This window comes from Falco peregrinus, chromosome 1 (genome assembly GCF_023634155.1).
Source record: "Falco peregrinus isolate bFalPer1 chromosome 1, bFalPer1.pri, whole genome shotgun sequence".
Lineage (NCBI taxonomy): Eukaryota > Metazoa > Chordata > Aves > Falconiformes > Falconidae > Falco > Falco peregrinus.
The window spans coordinates 120,753,261-120,773,361 of NC_073721.1; the positions used below are offsets into that span (position 1 = coordinate 120,753,261).

At 46.3% G+C, this 20,101-nt stretch overlaps 1 protein-coding gene and 1 long non-coding RNA gene across 22 annotated transcripts in view; one reads left to right on the top strand and one right to left on the bottom strand.

The window, feature by feature from the left end:
• The window catches only part of CHD2 (chromodomain helicase DNA binding protein 2), a 94,779-nt gene that overhangs the window by 55,680 nt on the left and 18,998 nt on the right, over positions 1-20,101 (top strand). For 13 of the 21 annotated variants that reach the window (XM_055813112.1, XM_055813100.1, XM_055813096.1 and 10 more), the window contains 15 exons: positions 379-598; positions 3,071-3,157; positions 9,582-9,643; positions 11,000-11,122; positions 11,451-11,600; positions 12,518-12,651; positions 13,300-13,525; positions 14,238-14,338; positions 14,989-15,033; positions 15,193-15,368; positions 16,024-16,148; positions 16,739-16,955; positions 17,601-17,690; positions 18,602-18,792; positions 19,815-20,003. In XM_055813112.1, the coding sequence (XP_055669087.1) occupies positions 379-598; positions 3,071-3,157; positions 9,582-9,643; positions 11,000-11,122; positions 11,451-11,600; positions 12,518-12,651; positions 13,300-13,525; positions 14,238-14,338; positions 14,989-15,033; positions 15,193-15,368; positions 16,024-16,148; positions 16,739-16,955; positions 17,601-17,690; positions 18,602-18,792; positions 19,815-20,003 (2,136 nt within the window). Of the gene's footprint in view, positions 1-378; positions 599-3,070; positions 3,158-4,308; positions 4,431-9,581; positions 9,644-10,999; positions 11,123-11,450; positions 11,601-12,517; positions 12,652-13,299; positions 13,526-14,237; positions 14,339-14,988; positions 15,034-15,192; positions 15,369-16,023; positions 16,149-16,738; positions 16,956-17,600; positions 17,691-18,601; positions 18,793-19,814; positions 20,004-20,101 lie in introns of those variants that run through there. The other 8 variants (XM_055813150.1, XM_013303266.3, XM_055813175.1 and 5 more) reach the window with 8 other exon arrangements.
• LOC129785089 (uncharacterized) lies at positions 3,476-7,721 on the bottom strand. The gene is made up of 2 exons (XR_008748622.1): positions 4,955-7,721; positions 3,476-3,924 (listed from the first exon to the last, which is right to left on the bottom strand). It is a non-coding gene; the product is annotated as an uncharacterized LOC129785089 (long non-coding RNA).

Consider the following 20,101-nt stretch of genomic DNA (forward strand, 5'->3'; position numbering starts at 1 on the left):
TGGTCTCTGCATGCTCCAGCACCCAGCATAGCTTACTCTTGCTCGCTCTGAATGAGCCAGATCCTCCCAGTAGGACCTGTGCTACTGGTATTGCTAGTGCTTCTCTTCATGGTACCACCACTCTTTTTGTTCTGGTTGATGAGCAGGAGATACTGGACAGTGCTTTTTTGAGGCTGTGCTCAGGCCCATGCGTTCAGTGCCTGTCCTGAGAAGGAATTGCTTCTGGTTCGGTATGCCAGTTTGGGACCGCACAGGTCACACCTGAATGTAGGCTGTTCCAAGCCTATTGTTGTAGGACATGGCTCAGGTTTGCTCACTGCGTATTTCAAAGCTGTGACGGTACAGTTAAAATGTAATCTCTTCTTTCTCTACCATCAGTCACTCGGCATCCGAAGAAGCCTCTGGCTCTGACTCCGCAAGCCAGTCTGAAAGTGAGCAGGGCAGCGAGCAGGGCAGCGAGTCAAACAGCAGCTCGGAGTCCTCTGAAAGTCAGTCTGAATCAGAAAGTGAATCAACGGGTTCAAAATCTCAGCAGACCCCTCCTGAAACCAAAGAAAAACCAGCCTCTAAGAAGGAAAGGATAGCAGATGTTAAAAAGGTATTGCCTCTGCTGCTCTGCATAGCTGTGTTACCCCTGTACTTGCCATGAAAGAGCAGGCAGCAGGACCTTAACAAAGCTGTCTTCAACATCCCTGCCTCTTTGCACATTGACCCAACAGCCTCCAACCTCTGGTGTCCCCAGGACGCTCGTTGGTTATTTGGGCCCGGTGCCGTGCTTGTGCCCTGCTGGTGTCATCCTTGTTGTGATGGGACAGCCCTTTGGGCACCAGAGGGTGATGGGGCTGACCGATGCGAATGAGGGGCAGGTTTGCCCTCCACCTCTTGCTGCCCAGGAGGAAAAGGGTTTGCAGGTGTTTAATGCATGTGGTGTCCCGCTGGTTGCTGAGCACCTCCGCTGTACCAAAGCTGTGCCTTCAGTACCTACTTCACCTGAGGGATGGAGGCACCCGAGTAACACAGTGTGGTGTGAGGCGAGAAAGAGGAGTCCAAGAACCCATTTGGAGACAGGAACTTGGTGAACTGAATTTACTTGAAGGGAAGAAAATCAGGTTAGGTCAGGTCTGGGGTTTTTTTGTGTGTGCGTTTTTTGGTGGTAACTATCCTGTTCTTCTGAGCTGTGGTTTGCACTTAGCACAGCTTGCTCATGAGAGGGTTTTATGGAGAAAGTTGCTATGTACGTAAAGACTGAGAAGGAAGGGCAGTGCTTTCAGCCTGCACTCCCCACATACCTGCAAGGGAGAAGGGAAGGACTGTGTTACCAGCTTCTCCCTCTCACAAATCTCTAGGCTGCCAGCTCAGCTCGTGTTCAGATGGGCAAGGAAAGATGTGTTTATAAGGCAGTTGTGGTAACACGATATTCAAATTTCTGTTTCATTGTTGATAAGTGGGGACTGAAGGAAGTTTTCCTCTGTGGGGTTCCAAGAGCATGTCCCTTACAATAAACATTAAAATTATCCTGTGAAGGAGCGCATCCATACAGAAGGTGATAATTAGCATGGATGAGGCATGAAAAGGTCAGGGCACCCTCTAATAAGAAAGCCTCTCCCCTTGCTTAATTTCTCTGTTAATGGGCGTTTTCCTTAGCTAGGCTTAACCTAGGCATGTTGATACCTGTTCCCCTTGAATAAGCAATGCAATTAATTATTACATTACTGTTTATTTTGTATTTCTGTCTAGATACACCCGTGCAGGTGAGGTTAATTTGTATTAGATGCTATTCAGATTTGTCATGGGAGTCGATCCCTCATCCAAAACCTGTGCCATTTAAAAGATGAAAAGACAAGTTGTTCAGATGGTTTGGGGAGTATTTTGATGTTTTCTGTGGTGTGAATTTTTCTCTCTTCACTCGCGTGCCCAACAGATAAACACCTTCGCAATCTGTCTGTTGCAGTGTTACCCCATTCCTCCTTTAACAGTAGCAGAAAAATTGCTGGGCTGTAGCCTTCTATTCATCATGCTCTCAATCCCAAGTTACTGCTGCATCTGGCAGTGTCTTTTGATTTCTTTTTCCTGCTAGTGGCTTGCAGAGACATTTCAGGACTGGAGGGAGAGAGAAGCAGAAGGAGAATGAATAGGCTTAGAAAACTTAAGAGGATCAGGTCTGCCGCGGGAGAGAGGGATTGTTGGTGTAGGTGTTTGAGAGGCACATTGGTGGTTTCTGTCTACCCTGTAAATCATCTGTGTCCTGTGTCACCAGCACAGCTCTGCATTCATATCCCTCAGGGCATCAGTTCCTGTCTCCCCCTTGTCCTCCTGTTCATCCAGCAAGAAGAGATGCCTGCTGTTAGGCAAAGTGTATTAAACATTTGAGGGCCTGGTTACAACAAATAGAGCACAACCATTCCCAGTAGTCGGCTCTGCACATCCACATGTCCTGCGCTGCCAAACTGCATTTGCATCAGTCCATCCTGGAGAAGAACCGGCAGCACCGCTGCCTTGCCTTGCCTTGCCAAAGGACGGGGTGCCCTGGTCCATTTGCTGTCCACGCTGGGCCACAGAATTCACTTTTGAAGGTGGTGCTGGGCTCCTCAGGCAGCTGGTGGGGTTTTCCCAATGGAAGGGAATTGTGGTGGAAACTGTTGGTGACATTAAATTTTTCTTTTGGGTTGATATGTCCATTCATTCCACATGCAAGGTGTTGCCTCCTTACCTTCAGCACCGTTGCTTGCAGAGCACTGGCTATCTCAACACTCTGTCCTTCAGCCTAAGTGAGCTGGAGGGTAATTTGTACACTGGTGGAAAGGTGGACCGTTGTAAAGATAATGCTCAGATAAAATATGCTGCTTTAGCGTGTTGCCAAATACCCCAGAATAACCATAATCTTTTTCAGCCAGTTTTTTAAAGGGTCCATCTACTGGTTGCTAATTCCCTAATGGTCTTACATTGATTTTTGAAAAAAAAAAAACAAAAACAAAACCAAAAACAAACCACCATTCACCATCAAACTTTTCGAAAATGTTAGAAATAATTGGGGTGAAGCAGGCCTTCTGATGGTCTGTTTATTTTGCAGATGTGGGAAGAATATCCTGATGTTTATGGGGTTAGGAGGTCAAACCGAAGCAGACAAGAACCGTCACGATTTAATATAAAAGATGAGGTAAGGAAAAAAAAAACAAATGAGGGATTACTGCACATATAAAAACAACCAAACCCAAAGAGCAGAGGGAGGTCTCGTCTGCATTGCCTTGTAAACACTGAGTCCTGGCTTGGTGCATGGATGGAGCTCACAGTTAAGGTCCCAGTCCTGCGGTTGGATCCGCTTGGCCTGAGACCTCTGGAGTCAGCGGGACACGGTGTGGGCTGAGATCTGCATGCACTGGTCTGATTGCTGGAATGGGGTGTAATGCGAATCATGCTCTGCTGTAGAAATGTCCTGGAGATAAATGAGTCTGTAAAAAAAAAAAAAACAAAACCAAAAAAAAAAACCCAAACAAAAAAAACCCAAACCAAAAACCAAAACAACCCCAAAACACCAAAACAAAAACAACCAAAAAACCAGAACCAGAAAACCAAAACCACAACACAACACAGATCCAACCAGGAATAAAGGAAACCTCTCAGAAACACCTTATAACAACAAAACAGTCATTGTTGTACATCCTGGAATGGATCATGCTGATAAATGCGTTTGTGTGCGTTCCGCTTTGTGAACTATCACTTTTCTTTTGTTGAATATTGGGAAGTCTTTCATGCTTCAGCTGGAGGTGACAAGTGGTCAAAGCCTGGCAGACAAACCTTCTAATTGTTGCTTTTCCTGTTTTTTTTTTTTCTGAAGATTTAGGAATTAGCTACCACCTTGACTTGCATCCAGCAGGCTTTCTGCATACAGCTGTTCATCTGTAGGTCTTCAGGAAGGTTGAGTAGCTGTAGCAGAGGGGAAAGAAAAAAAGAGAGAAGTTTAGACTGAAAGTAGAGCCTGGAGCTTAAAGCTAGGTGCAGGACCACGTGGTTGGGAATCTGAAGATAAAGCTTTTCAGCTGAGCAGGAGCCCAGTGGTGCTCTCTGACCATAGGGCTACTTGTGCTTTGCCACTGAAATGTGCGTTTTGATGCTCGAGGGGTCTGAGTCATGTGGCAAATGCAAGTCTCCAGCTCCTCGCTCTGTGCATTATTGAGCCTTGTGGCACCTGCAGTACCACCACCTGCCCCCCCCCCCCCCCCGACTCCTGTGCTGGATGTCCCACATAGCAGCAGGTTAGGAAGGGGCTTGGGGCACATCATTGACTTAGCTTTTGTTTTCCTTTTCAAGTTCGGCAAAGCCCAAGCTTACTGGCCGCCTCTCTGTGCGATGCCCCGGCATGCACTGTGCTGGCGATGTCACACCCACCACCGACCTCCACTGCAGACCCAAGTGCCCTGTTAGGGGCTCAGGTAAGTCCCATCTTTTTTTGTTTTACAATATTACGTGGTTTTGCAAATGTTGTTTTCTTTTTCGAGATCTTTATTTCCTACTACTTAAGGTACGATAAAGTTTTTTTTAAAAAAATAAATCTGAGATGTAAAAACTTTGCTATACCACAAAATATTGTAAAAAACAAAAAAAAAAAGTCCTTCCAATGGGCCCAATGATCCCATCGCCACCTTTGTGGAATGGAAAGCCAAATTCAACAAAATTGGACCCACCCCTTCCCCTCTCTCTCCCCAAAGGAGCACTGGTCCCCATAGGGCAACTCCCATCTGCAGCAGAGTCCGGTGGAGGGTGTGACGTGTCAGGAGCACAGTGCTGAGGCCTCGTGAAGAGCAGGAGGAGATGGAAAGTCTTGCTTTTGGAAGACCTAAACGCCAAGAGGGAGGAAGTAGCGTAGCTCGAGCCTGCATGGTGCTGAGGCCTCCTTGCTGCTGCTGGAGCTGGCAGAAACCCAAGGCGCTTGACACCTCTTAAGTTTGCTTTTTACCTTTACAGGGTTAATCCTGTCGCCAGTGACCTGCTCTTGTTCCTTGCTGCTTGGGACTTCCAGCACAGTGTCTAGGAGCTTTTAATTGCCTTCTTCCCTAACGCTTCTCTGCAGTATTAGCAAACAGCATCGCTTAGGCAGCGTGGCAGGCTCAGAGCGCAGAATGAGAATCACCCATCACACCTGCCCGTGTGCTGCCCCGTGACTCACCCTGATCGGGGGAGATGTTGCGTAGGTGGGGGTGGTTCAGTTCTTTGGGGCATTGTTCAATCACTGGTCTGTCCTCTGAGACCAGCAGTTTGGGTAGGGTTATTTCTGTGTTAGAAATGATTGCCTTCTGGGAACTGCCCGTAAGGCCACCAGCACGTTGTGTCGGTCTCCGAGCTGTAGTCGGGGAGGGTGAAACCCAGCGATCGATGCGAAGGCGTGGGCTGAAAGATGAGGAAGCGAAAGCGGAGTTTTGCATGGGGGCACAGAGCGGCTCAGAGAGCTAGAGCTGTCTCCAGGAATAAGGGCACACATGAGTTTTTTAGTAAAAACAGTACTTGCACATGCATTTTCTCTGCAGTTAATGAATTGGCTTGAAGTTTCAGCAAGGGGATGTGAGACATGCAGGGCCAGGTGCCTTTCAGAGTGTTCTGGGGCAGTCAAGAAATAAACGTGCCCAAAACAGGCACGGTCTTTTTGCTGTAAAAAGGGTGGTTTCAGGCTGGAGTTGGCAATAAATGGCGTGGTGCATCTTTTCTGTGAGAGGCCGTAAGTCATGCACCAGAGGTGTTCCCAAAATACAGTTGGTTTTATTATTGAGAAAAATATCTGCTCATTTGCATTTTGATTGGTGCTTCACCTCACATATTTGCTGAAAGTTCAAACACTGCCAGTATCACAGGGAAAGAGAAGTTTGGCAGACATAAGAAAACTTAACGGGGTGAGCTGAGATTCTCCAGCTTTTCTGGAGTGCTAGAGCTTGGCCTCTGTTAAGCCTGCAATGAGCAAATCCTCACTTTGACTTTACTCTGAAATATTTCTTGCCTCTGTTTAAGCAAGTCTTCATCTCTCCTAGTAGGCAGCATGAGCTCGAGAGGCTCAGCTGGACCGTGCCCATGGCCTTGAGTCTCCATTTCTCCTGTTCTGAGCTAGCAGCAAGGATGCTCACGGACAGCCTGTGGGACTAGAACATTTAGACTGCTGCTGCATTGCTCTGCTTGGTGCTACGTGTGCAGTATCATTATGTTTTGTGCAGCATTACTCCATGGGAGAATACAGCATATTTAGTCTAGTAAAAGTGTGCACACTTTATGCACTGGGAGAAAGAATAAATTGGATGGGAGGAGTCAGGCATGGAGAGGGAGGGCTGGTCCCTTCAGCTGGAGGTGGGAAAGCACGTTTTAAGAGTCTAATTGCTGGTCCAGTTGGAAATGGTGGTGCAGGAGTAAGATGGGCACATCTGTAGTGTTTGGTAGGGAAAGGGGGATCTAGGAAGGCAAGGCATCTTCCCCCTTGGCCACAGCAGCAGCACCCTAGAGGGGCAGCCTGAGCCCAGCCGGGTTTTGCCAGTGCTGGTAGGCAGGCTCTGAGAGCCAGCAGTGTGTGCCCCCAGCGTCTCTTGCTGGGCTGAACAAAAACCCTGGTGGGGACTGGAGACCGATTGTGTCAGCTTGAGCTTGTGTCGTTCAGGGATGTGATGTTACTAAAATTCAAGTTGCGTGTGATTTCCCAGCCAGTCTGCTTCCCGGCGATGGTGGGTGGCAGGCTGGAGCGCGGATGGGACCTCAGGTGTGTGCTCTGGACCTGGCATGCTCCCAGCTCTCTGGTTATCAGCTGTGCTTCCTTAACTGAGGAATTTGCCACTAGCCAGAGCCTGTGGGTTGATGTCGATAACGGTGTTTACAAGCACAAGCTCTGTTTGTGCTGTAGAGTCCAGGGCCGAGGTGCAGATCTCAGCCTTGGGCTGATTGGAGCAAGTCCACGTAGAGTTTTGCAGCTGGGTCCTCAAATGTGGATTTAAGCAGAATTAAGAGGTTGCTAAAACGTGCGTGTGCTTTTTTAAAACAAAATTTGTTATTATTTCTGTATAAGATGGTAGAAAGCAGCTTTCAGCCAGGGGCTGGAGCCTGGCACCCCGGGGTCAGGAGTTGGTGAGAAGGAGACACGGGTTGGAGGTAGGCGAGGGAGTGGGGAGGAGATGCTGCGTCACTGGGGCTGCAGGGCTGCAGGCATGGCACTTCCCAGCACTTGGGACAGCGAGGATGTGGGAGCACGAGGCAGGCAGATGACTCAGGCTGGGGATGGGGACTGGCTGTGTCAGAGGAGATAGAGCTGGGCTTGACACGCATCCAAAAAAGACAGTGATGCCTTTGAAAAATGTAACTGAAGGCGGCTGAATTGCAGTCGTGAGTTAAATGTTTCAAGGCAGGAAGAGGTAAGGAAAAGACAGTCATTAAGAGATAGCATCAGCTTTGTAGAGACAGTGATAGAGCAGGGGGAGAGTAGAGGCATGAGGAAAATGGACAAAAGAAACTTGGAAAATGGGATTTTTGGCAAAAAAGTGGAGTTAGTTTCAGAGAGCCAAAGGTTGTATTTGGTTTTCTCCAAATCTGATCATCTGTGACGCAGAGCAGAAATAAAATCCACCTCTTTCTACTTGTGGTTTGCCAAAAGACAGCGAAAAATAAACGTGCGTTGACGGACAGCTCTCAAAAAACCATGCCAAAATTGGAATGGCAAAGCAGCACGCTTCAGAAAGCAGATAAGACGTTAAAAGGGGGGGGGGGCGGGGGGGTAAGGAAGACTTTTAAACTTTGCTTGTTGAAACTGAAATCTGTGGAATGCTTGGCTTGTGTTGCAAAGGGTAGGTAGGTCTCTCTGCGGTGTTTGCCAGTCACGTGCTTCCTGGATGCTTGGTAAATGAGACAGGGATTTCATGCAGGGCCTTGAAACAGGTGGATGAACACGTGTTTGTAGTAAGATACGGTTCAAAAGGTGCTGTTGTGTCACGTGTAAATCTGACCCCAAACCACAGTGAAATTCAGCAAAGCTCTTGGTCTAGTGTGGCATCCAGTATTTCAGTATATTTTAATGGAAACAGTGATGCAAGTGAGAGGGAAAATTCTGTTGGTGGAAGGGAAACTGGAAAGTGGAAATAAAGGATCTAGAAAGCAATCAGGAGGGTGGGCCATGTCTCTCCAGAGCCTGGAGTTTTTCATGTTGCAGCTCACACCATTTCAAAAAATTACTGCGAACAGCTCTTGGTTGTAAGCTTTGCTAGCTGTATCCAGGAGGGTGGTAGGGGTACCAGGAGATGCAAACTGGGGTACTGGTGGTGAGCAGGCATTACCTGGAGCTAAAGCTCAGTACTGCTGCAAAAAGCAGCATGAAGCAGATTTCCAGTAAGCGTGTAGAACAAGGTGTCTTGGAGGCTGCTTCTGTCATTTTAATACTCCTTTAGAAATCTCACATTGGTTTCTTCAGTTTTCTCCCTGCTGGTTTGCATTTTCTAGAGCAAGTGTATAAGGCAAAGTAATCTTTCGGTTGACGGGTGTCATTTGTGTGGTAATCTGTTTTTTATGGTTGACTAGTTTTTACGAAAATGGGGTTGTGTACAACCAGCCTAAAGGTTGGGGGGGTTGGGTGTTTTTTTTTTAGCTGTCTTGGTCTGTAGGAGTTAATGACGCCCACATTTAAAATAGTACAGCAAGGAGTTAGAATATCTCTGGATATATTTAGCCAGCGAGACTTCACTGGTGGAGACTGGAGGATTAGGAGGAAGGAAAGCAGCAGGACACGGCCCTGATGCAGTCAGGTCCTCAGTCACTTTTGCTGTGGGAGGAAAAAAAAAACCCAACAGGAAAGCAGGGAGACTCCTGTGATGAGAATATTGTCTGTTTATGAGAATTTCCTTCCTTATAGGAAGTTTCTTTAATGAAGGAAGAGAAGATAATGCATTGGTTGTGAAAGTGCAGCCACAGAATCACAGAAACCAAACCCAAACAACCCCAAATACTGCAGGTTCCTGCTGAAATGGCAGGTATGGGCGCTCTTGAAAGTACATGCAGCCACTGCACCTTCAGTTAAAAGCCTTGTAAAACAGCTAAGCCTTAGCACTGTGGCAAGCCCTGAAAGCGCGAAGTCACACTGCTGCCTGATTTTCGAGCATCAGGCAGGAGAGAGGCTCACCTTGCAACGCAGGTTGCAACAGCGCCTGGGCGGTGCGAGGTTTGGTGGGTTCAATTCACCCTGTGGTTTTGTAATCCAGGGGGTGTTGCACTGTCCGCTGAGATGGCATCTGCCAGGTGTTGGAGGTTGATGCTGAGGGGTAGGTGGGTCGCAGCCTTGTGCATCCCCAGCTCAGGGACTCCAGGACAGCTGTTGTAGTAGATTTCTCCAGCCTTTCTGCAGAGAGTTACCTTCTTCACGCTGAGAGTGCAGCAGCAGTAACCAGACTGGTGCCGGGGGGCTGGCTGCTCTCTTGCAGCCCCGTCACACCAAAGCATCCTTCCAGCACTGCAGTGAAAGAGCAGGCAGGCTGTGTCCGAGCTCAGACCACGTGCATGCGTTTCAGTTGTATCCTTGAGGAGACAGTCCAGAGCAAAGCCTACAACCTGATTTTCTTTCTTTTCAATTAAAGGCAAGTAGCGAATCTGAAAATGACAGCCCAAAAAGAAGAGGCCAGAAGCAAATGAAAAAACCGTAAGTTTCTAGGGAAAGGGTTTTGAATGGTGATACTTGGCTTTGTTTTGTTTTTCAGAATGGTAGTATTTGATTGATTGCTAGGTGTTGTCAACACGGTGAGCTTGTAAAATAAGTTCTTTAATATTTCCAGTAATAATAGTTCGGATGACTGAAACTTCAGTATGAATATGGATCTACAGATGGGTAGAATTTCCCAACTTTTCTTTCATTTATATTTTCCCACTTGCCTGTGATGGAATCTGGACAAGTCAGGTTCGCTTTCTGTTGTCAGTCTTCCAGTTCTCCGTCAGGTTACTTACTCTCCTTCGGATGTACTTAAAATAGTTTAACCCCTTCTCCATCCACCTTTTTGATTAACAGAGAATAAGAAGTCAAATTATTGTCCTCTTTTATCTTTTATAACCCTCTATTAAAACAAAAGAACTTCCATAAAGGATATTTTGGATGTCTGATCACCATAACCGAGTTCACCTACAGTCATATTTTACTGCTCTTTTCCATCTAAGTACCTTTTTGTTTTTCCAAACACTAAAGTGAACTGAAGGGGCTACAAGTTGCCTGTTGGAGAGAACTTACACGGCCACGTGATCCTGCTCCCTTTCTCCTGTTTCTTGTCTTTTAATTTTTCATTTAGTTGTACACATCAGTGCAGGAGGGAAGGTAATAAAGCACAGGTCCTCCCTGTTGTAGTATGGACCTCTCTGGGCAAGGGGAATAATCCCTGTGGACTCTCCATGTCCCCTTGGAGAGAGGAGGGGCTCCTTCAAAGGGCATTTCAGAGCTGCAGCTTTGCTCTGACCTGTCCACGGAGAACATGCTTCCTTCCACTAATGGTACAGTATGATTTGCCTTCACACTTGGAAACTTTAATTGCCTGAATTTGGATGGCAGGAGACTTCTTGCTCCATTTTCCAGGCTACAAGGAAGTCATATAACTGTGCACATTGTGGCTTGTACGCCATAAGTGAAAGTGAGCACTTCTCTTAAGATTTTTCCAGCCCATTTCAGAAACAGAAAAGAAAATTAAATAAATCAAAGCACTTTTCCACCCAGCTGTAAGAAGTACAACTCTGCCACAAGCACTGTTGTAGTATGTGTTAAGAGCCACTCTTACTCAAGATACGCTGCCCAATACCTGAACTGAAACCTAGGTGACTGAGGCTTCTTCCTAAAAGCAGACAATCGCACCATAAAATCACCCGTGCATTGCACTGGCCAACCGAGAGTGCAGTTTTGACCTTTGCCTCGTAACTGTGGCCTGCTAGCATTAACCTAGACGGCTTGGGTGTCTGTTTATCCAAGTATTTGTGTTGAAATACGATTGCCCTTCGTGACCTACATTTCTGACTCTAGAAGTAAATGGAAAAGAGATGTTTCTGGTGAAGAGGAGGATGAAGATGGAGGGGAGCAAGGCACCAGTGGAGAGAGTGAGCCTGAACCGAAGAAAGTTAAAGCAAGAAGACCTGCTCAAAGGAGGTAAGGAGCGGTTGGTTCAGTCTTGTCTGTCTTTCTGCATGTCTTTTCTGCCTGTGCTTGGCAGGGAGGTAATCTGTAGTTGTCACTAAATAATGTGGTTTTATTTCCTGCGATATTGCCCTTCTTTACAACCTAGTAAACCTAGGACCTAGTTACTGTCTTTACCTATTTCATGCTCCAGTGAGTGATGCATTGGGTTTTGTGGTAGTTAACAGCGACTGTGTCTCTAGGAGTCCAATATTTGAGATTCATGCTTTCTTAAAGATTTACTAAAATGGATCTTCATGTAAAACACGCTGTATTAGGGCTTTATTAATTCTGATTTTAGAACAGTGGCCAAAACCAATGTTAAAAAGCCTCACAAACCCCTGCGTGGGAAGAAGAGAAAGAGGCCAGACTCATCTGAAGATGACGATGATGACGAAGATGATGAGACTCCCAAGAGACAAACTCGCCGAAGAGCAGCCAAAAATGTCAGGTATCAACAAGTGTGGGGCTGCTTGGTGATGCGGGTTGGCTGGCTGGGGAAGGGGGGGCACCAGTGGGCCCTGACTGCCCGTGTGACCCTGCAGAGACCCTGCCCTCCCCTGCAGGTAGCTCTTGGCAGAGATGTGATTCTTTTGATGGGTTCATGCTGCAAACACAGGACTTCTCTTTACCTTGTTTTGCCACCTGTAAAGGAGGAAATATTTACCAGTCCCTCTTAGAGAAATGTGAGGAGGTTTGCATAATGTTTCTAACACACTCTCAGATGAGATTAAGAACTGCAATTAATAGATCAAAATGAGTGAAAGGGAGCATCTGTGCTCGACTGGACCAAGTGTCTGGAAATGGCTGATAGGTACTGTCTTGGGACAGAGTATCAACCCATGGTGGAGGTAAACCATTATCCGTTCCCCAGTGTGCCTTCTCACCTTTTGGCAGTCCTAATAAAGGACTTGCAAAGAGCCACTCAAATAATATTTTTTGGTAGTTAAACGCTCATCAAAGATGAGAAGTTTAGCTCCTAGGGTGGGTATAGGCACCCACGTAGCCTTTTGATACTCTGCAACCTCCATTGTTAAACATAAAATAATCTTTCATTGGATAGAGGAGACTTGCTCTGTTGATGACCTTGCTTCTGCTGCAGGGGTTGTTCCATCTCATTATGGAGCATCTGGTGTTGGCCACAGTCAGAAAAACTATATGGACAAGATAGACTATTAGTCTGATAAAGTGTAGCTATCTGAGCGGGGGAAAAACCACTGAACAGCTAAGATAAGAAATGCATGTGTGAATATGCAGTCAACCACAAGATAAATGCTGGAGAGGGTTTGCCCCAGTCCATGCCATTCTCTGTGTTTCTGGACTGGAAAGTCGAGGGCTTTTGATCAGTTTGGTTTTTATCTTGTTCAGTTACAAAGAAGATGATGATTTTGAGACGGATTCTGATGACCTGATAGAGATGACTGGGGAAGGAGCTGATGAACAGCAAGACAACAGTGAAACTATTGAGAAAGTCTTAGACATCAGGCTTGGAAAAAAAGGAGGTGCGTAGTTCTGGAAAAAGCCTTTATTTCTAACGTCAATCATGTGCAATCACAGTTCCTCTTGAGCTGGTGCAATGCTGTTGCAACTTCAAAGTGGGGCCAAGGGTTTCAGCACTCTTTACCCTTTCCTCTAGGCCTCTTATTTATGTCTTCCAGCAGCTTTTGTAAAATGCAGTATTGAAAAATCTAAAACGTCAAGTTTATGTGCTTGGCAGCTTTCATTTAGGGTGCATACATTTTAAAGATGCAGTCATTGTTCTGCAGTTCTTGCTTTTCCCTTCTTTGAAATACAGCATAAATCTTCTAGTAGAGTCAGTTTTCGTAGCTCCATTGACAAGGTCATAATGAAAATAAAGCCGATGTTTTGTTCTCGTAGCCTTACAGAAGTGTTTTTGTAAAACTGAATGGTTGTGAACATTTTCAGGAGACCTTTGAATTATACTTAAAGGCGTTTATAACAGAGAGACTTAAAAAGATTCTGTTATATAGAAAACTTCTGTGTGCCTGTCTTATGGGGTTGCAGAATCTGTAGGATATTCTTTGTGCTGTCACAAAAGATGTATTAGAAAAATAACTTTCTGCTCTAATGCAGTTCATGTCCAATACACGATAGCAAAGGTACTGACTGCAGCCTGATTTCTTTTGCAGCCACTGGTGCTTCCACTACAGTGTATGCAACTGAAGCCAACGGCAACCCGAGCGCTGACTTTGATCCTGAAAAGGATGAGGGAGAAGTTCAGTACCTGATCAAATGGAAAGGCTGGTCATACATCCATAGCACATGGGAGAGTGAAGAGTCCCTGCAGCAGCAGAAAGTGAAGGGCCTGAAAAAGCTGGAAAACTTCAAGAAAAAAGAGGAGGAGATCAAGCAATGGTATGCTTTACTTCAACCAGTGATTCGGCCTTGGGAAAATCTTTTTTAGGAGAGGTTTGCGGAGTCATGACTGAGAACATTTGATTTCTTCTTGAAAAGCACGTTTCATCCAAAGCAACTGTTTTCAGGGCACAACGCTCACATCTCTCTCTGCCTGCTGATGAGCATCCTCCCTCATAGAGGTGATGTCCGTGCTGTGGTCTTGAGAGAGGAAGGGACACAAAATCCACAATATTGCCACAACCCAGGCTTAAGAGTTGGGGTAGCTGACAAAAAAAAAAGTGGTGCCCGCATTTACTTGGCCCTGGAGGTGACACGAGGGCTTACAGCCTTATTGACTCTTGCTAATTGTGGGCTTATCTGTGTGCAAGTTTTGGCATCAGTTTATGTCCAGCCTCCCCGGGAATTGTAAGGGGAGCTATGGTGTGTTTCCAAAGTGTTAAAGCTGGAGTAGCAGCTTCCATCTGTGACTCTGGTATTGAGGCTGATTCTTGCTGCAGTATAAGGCATCACTTAATAAGGAGACAGTATGAACATCTGTGACGTTCGCTTCTCAGTAGTGATTTATAGTTAATAGTTTAGGAAACATATAAGCAGTAGTGTGCTTCAGTAACTTGTCTGAATGACAGGACCGTATAGGAAAGTAGAATTTCTATATGTGGCCTCAGAAGCATTATAGTGTGTTTTTGTTCTGGATTGTTTTTGCGTCTAGGCTGGGCAAGGTATCACCTGAAGATGTAGAATATTTCAACTGCCAACAAGAGCTAGCTTCAGAGCTCAACAAACAATATCAAATTGTGGAGAGAGTAATTGGTAAGTGGACCCAACACTTTTGTAAAGGGGTGAAGTAGGAGTGGGAACTTTAATAGCTAGTGACAGCAGAATGACTGTATGGCACACTCTTCTTCCTGGTCCTTCAGTATCTCCAGAGAAAGAAACCTGGTGTTAACTGTATTTCAGTGTATGAAATCCACGGGTTTGAACAGGAGGAATGCACGTTTACAAATCAGTCGCTCTCCTTGCCTGAAGTGTGGGATGATAACGGTAGTTTCCAAGAGGATGTTGAGGTTGCTGCTGCTGAAGTTCCTCGACTTCAGCCCTTTGGATGCAAGGTGTTTGCATCCAAAGCAGCAGTACAGGTCTGGCTTGTATGAGGACCGCTTTATGTGACGTGGTTGAGGATGTGGTTAGGCTGCAAGGCTGCACAGGGGTGAGATTTTCATGATCGCTACTAAAAATAAAACTGGGACTTCCTGAGCACTTCAGTAATACCACAGTCATGTCAGTCATAGGTGCCAGCATCCAGTTTCTTTGGGATTGGCTTGGAGAGCTATTTAACCCATTTCCAATGCAATTCCTGTAAAAACGGGTGGGGTGTATGGCAGAGGCAGCCTGCCTGCCCTGCTCCATCTGCTGGCTGCCGGCACTCCAAACCCTTCCTTCCCTTCTGTCTCCACACACAGCTGTGAAGACCAGCAAGTCTGCCACGGGACATTCGGATTTCCCAGGTAAAGGAGTGTTTTTTGGTCCCTATAAACTTTTCCTACTGGTTGAGACCTGTCTTGTGGCTGTATGGGTGGTTCGGACTGCCCCTCTGTGAACCACTCTTGTGGTGCAGCCACAGAACCACAGTTGCTGAGGTTTGGGCTTTTTTGCATATTTTGCAGCAAACAGTCGCAAAACATCCTCAAATGACCCGGAATACCTCTGTAAGTGGATGGGGCTGCCCTATGCCGAGTGCAGCTGGGAAGATGAGGCTCTGATAAGCAAGAAATTTCAGCACTGCATTGACAGCTTCAACAACCGCAACAACTCCAAAACCATTCCCACCCGGGATTGCAAGGTTTGCTTAATTCTCTCCTGTTGCTGGGTTTCTTCAGGCTGGGTGATGACACGAGCGGTGGGGATGTGTAATTTTGTAAGGACAAATGCCAGAGACCATTTTCCTATCCTCCCACCAGTGTTTGAATGGTTGTTTGCCTTTCTTGTATTGTACTTCAGGCAGAGATGTGAACCCCTTTTAGTTTGATTTACTCCTTGCACAGTGAGAATGTTCCGTCCCCCCGGAGAGTGGGAGTCTTCATTAACCCTTGCAAAGTGCTTCCTCCTCAGAAGGAGCTGCAGCAGAAATGCAGAGTTTTAATATCAGTTGGATCAAATAACAGCGTACCTGGGAAAAGATGCAGTGGAGGAGAGGGATGGAAAACCCAAAAGAGGACAAAAAAGAAAGCAGAGTTTATTCCATCTGGTGTGCATTATGTACAGCTTACTGCACTGCTGGGGAGGCTCACGGCCCTGGTCGTCAGAACCAGAGGACAGCAGGCAGAACGTAACACTGTGGAGCTGTTATCTGAAATGCACACAATAAGCACTGGCTAGGAAAACGTGGACGGACTTTAACCGAGAAAATCTGCTGAATTGATAGATTTCGTTGCTGAATTTTCATTACTTAATTTGTCTTTTTCATCAGCGGACTTACGGCAGCATCTTTTTTTCAGGTATTGAAGCAGAGACCAAGGTTTGTTGCCTTGAAGAAACAGCCTCCTTACATTGGTGGGGAGAACCTGGAGCTGCGAGATTACCAGCTGGAGGGCCTCAACTGGCTCGCTCACTCGTGGTGCAAGTACGTACAGATGCTATGTATGTGGTCTTCGTTTTGTGTCTCCTGGTTTTTGTCCCAGTAGGATATGACCCTCTTGTTTTCACCTGAGGTCTTTACCCAGCCTCCTTCTGCAGCTTGAAGGATTTTGAATGTTAACACACCCAGCTGCATTGCAGACACCGCAAGCAGGAGCTATCTGAAGCGTGAACTTAAGAAACCTTGTGTGAAAACAAAAAGCATTTGCCCTGGCTGGGCCTGTTCACGTGCTGGACTTGACTGTGGTGTCAGCCTACTACATATCAGCCCTCATTTTCTGTTGCCTTAACTGAAAAAAAGGGGTTTCTGGCTCAGCATGCTTATATACTTGTTGAAGTCTTTGAGAAACGTCCATCCAAAATTAGGCCACTCACTCTCTTCTCCCTTTGCTTTTGTTTTTGCAAGTTATTGTGCCATGTGCAGTCTGACTGTCCCTGGGATCCACTTGAAAGTCTTCAGATAAATGTTTGTGCACTGCCCCCTTTCTGTCCTGGTGGATTGCTATTCATGCTGGTGCACAGTGAATTAGTAGTGGGGGAAACGTGCACTCAGGCAGCATTTCTGTTCTTTCTCAGGAACAACAGCGTGATCCTGGCTGATGAAATGGGACTGGGCAAGACGATTCAGACAATATCATTCCTGTCGTACCTCTTCCATCAGCACCAGCTCTATGGCCCGTTCCTGGTGGTGGTGCCCTTGTCCACTCTCACCTCGTGGCAGAGGGAGTTTGAAGTGTGGGCACCTGAGATAAATGTGGTGGTTTACATCGGAGACCTCATGAGCAGGAACATGGTGTGTAATCGGAAAGCAAAGAGTGTGGGGTTGGGTAGAAATGCTGGGTGCAAAACAACAGCTTCTGTGTAACGTGTGACGTGTTCTGCTGGAGAGGCTGGTAGAGAGTACTGGCAGTACTGCAGGGGCTGGAGCTGGTGTAGCTGAGCACACGGGTGTAATTCACTGCTGCAAGGACTTTTCTACTTTTCTAACTTATTTCCTCTCTTAGAGTGAGCACAGGAGTACTGGCTTCTCTCAGAGAGTCTGGATAATACCACTCTTGTGCTGGGCTGAAATGTGCTGCAGTAAGAAGTACAGCAGTATAAAAGTCCTTGCTTCCTATATGCTTAATTATTCACGTGACAAAGCACACAAATGTTGTGAGTCTTGCGGTGTCGATAGTGAGATGATGTGTACATTTGGCAGACAGGGTAATGTCACAACAGCAAGTTGTTTGACCTTATTTTTTCACCTGTGCGAGGGCAGTTGAACCATGTGTGCTCTAAAGCAAGCTGCTCCTTGGGCACCCCGAGCTCATCAAATGGCACCTTGAACACGAGGGTTTTGGACTTGGGGTTGCTGGCTATAGCTACATTAAAATAATGATTGCTAACTTTTCTTTTGGTAACAAAGTTAACGTTTGTCTCCTCTCGCCTCTCACAGATACGTGAATATGAGTGGATCCACTCTCAGTCTAAAAGGTTGAAATTCAATGCACTTATTACAACGTATGAGATTCTCCTGAAGGATAAGGTGAGTAATGCTTCAGGGATGTTTTTTAGACTTTCTTTTGCTTGCAAAGGGGGAAGCCAGGCCCTAGCTAGGGGGCTTCACCTCTTTCCTCTGTAGTGCTGGAGAACATACAGCTACTATTTGCTTTTGCTGCCAGTAATGCAAAGGGAATGTGGGACACCTGTTACAGTGTTTTCGCTCTTGTACTGCACAGTTGTGGTGTTATTTTTACTTGTAAAACACCAGGCAGGGATTTTACCTGGCTTAATTTAGGCTAGTTAAGAGGACAAAATATTACACTGAACTGCTGGCCACAGTGTAAACAATACCTGGATTTTTACACTTCGAAGAAATCTGTCTGCTTAGGAAATGCTCATCATCCCTGTCAGTGCATCACTGAGTCCTAGCAGAAAACAAAAAAGCTTAATACTAATGTAAAAAAAAAAAAAAATAAAAATCAGAACTCAGATTACCTTAACTTTATAGGCTTGTTTGTCTGCTCTCCTGCTGCTGCTCCAGTGCTACAGCAGGGCCGCAGGAGCATGGAGAAAAGGGAAGAGTAGGGGGCTGGGGGAGGACTCTGCTTTCTGGGTGAAGCGAAGGTGGATTAAAGTAGATATACTTGCTGAAAGACTGTTGGATACGGCAGGAGTGCTATACAGCAGGAGCGCTATACAGCATGGCTACTTTTCACCTTTCCAGGGAGGCAAAACTAGTGTGGGTGCCTTGGTCACCAGATTTTGTGAACAACAAACTCTGTGAGCCCAGCTCCTTTGGTGGTGGGTCCAGCACTGGGGCTGGGGCAGGACATCCTGGAAAGCAAACACTGCACTGCTTCCTGGCCATGGAGAGAGGGGCATGTGCAAGGTGGTGGGGCTTGTCTGACCCTGTGTCTCCTTGGGGGCTGTTTTTTTTTTCTTCTTTCCCTCCAGGCTGTTTTGGGAAGTATTAACTGGGCCTTTCTAGGCGTGGATGAAGCCCATCGGTTGAAAAATGATGACTCTTTGCTGTATAAAACATTGATTGATTTCAAGTCCAACCACAGGCTGCTGATTACCGGTACCCCACTTCAAAATTCACTCAAAGAGCTCTGGTCCCTGCTGCATTTCATCATGCCAGAGAAGTAAGTCTCCTCCTGGTCCTTCAGAAAATACCTCCGTGTCCATTCTTGTTTGTTAACTAGGCTCGAGGGAGTGCATAATAGCGGAGATCCCTGAATTAAATCCTTGAATTAAACTCAGTGGAGTTAGAGCAACAAAAGGGGAACAGACATGGGTGGGGAAAATCAGAGATTAAATGACTAACACAAGGAATATTTCTGGCAGCAGATTGAATGAGGAAACCTAATACATGCCTTTCAAATCTCTCTGCTGTCTTAGAGCCATCTCTAAAAAGCTAAACTTGTTTTAAGCAATCATCTCAACCATCTCTGAGGTTTCACTGTGGTTCAGCCACCCTCGCCAACCATTTTACGACAGTCTCTGGAAGTATTGCTTGAGGATGGGGCTGTCTAGCTGATTGTGTGTCTGCATTGTAACAAATGTTTTCTTTAAAACAAAATGGGCTATGTGCACTGCTAAGGCTTAGACAAGCATGCCCCAAAGCTCGCTAAAATTATACTTGACTCCAAAAAGAGCTGTCCCCCAAATTCTTTGGATCACAGAAAGTGTGAAGGATAGGGATGAGGTCTCCCTAGCGGAGGAGAAGAGCAGATCTCCACATTTCGAAGGAGCTGTTGGAGGAAGCAGCGATCCAGAAGAGCCTTCAGAGCAGTGTAAAGCGTAGTACTGTTGCCAAAACCCTGCTGAGTGAAGGGCACTGGGGAAAGTTCAGAAAATGCTGCCAGGTGAACATCAGCAGGAGGCAGCGGAGCAGAATACTGGAAAGCTTGGGATTTTGGGCCCTGGGAGTCAGCGTGGAGCTCAAGGACAAGATGTTAGGAAGGCACCTAAGGACAGAGAGCTTCTGGCTTTGCCACCAGTCTGTTTAGTTAGCCAGAGCAGAGTGAACCTTTTGTCCTCCGCCGTGTTTCCATTAAACTGGTGATCTCCTGTCTTGTGCAGTAGGAGCATATCCAATAGCTGCTGTTTGGTGCAATAAGACAAGGTATTCAGACCCTTCTCTGCTCCTTGTTTCTGTTGCTAGGTTTGAGTTCTGGGAGGATTTTGAAGAGGACCACGGGAAAGGTAGAGAGAATGGCTACCAGAGCCTTCACAAGGTCCTGGAACCATTTCTCCTACGCAGAGTGAAGAAGGATGTGGAGAAATCTTTGCCAGCCAAAGTGGAGCAGATCCTCCGGGTGGAAATGTCTGCTTTGCAGAAGCAGTATTACAAGTGAGTGATTTATTATGTTCCTGGGAGCGCCAGTAGAAGTGGGCACATCTTTCTGTGTGCCTTGGGAATGTGTTCCAGTATACTGTGTCCTTCAGAAT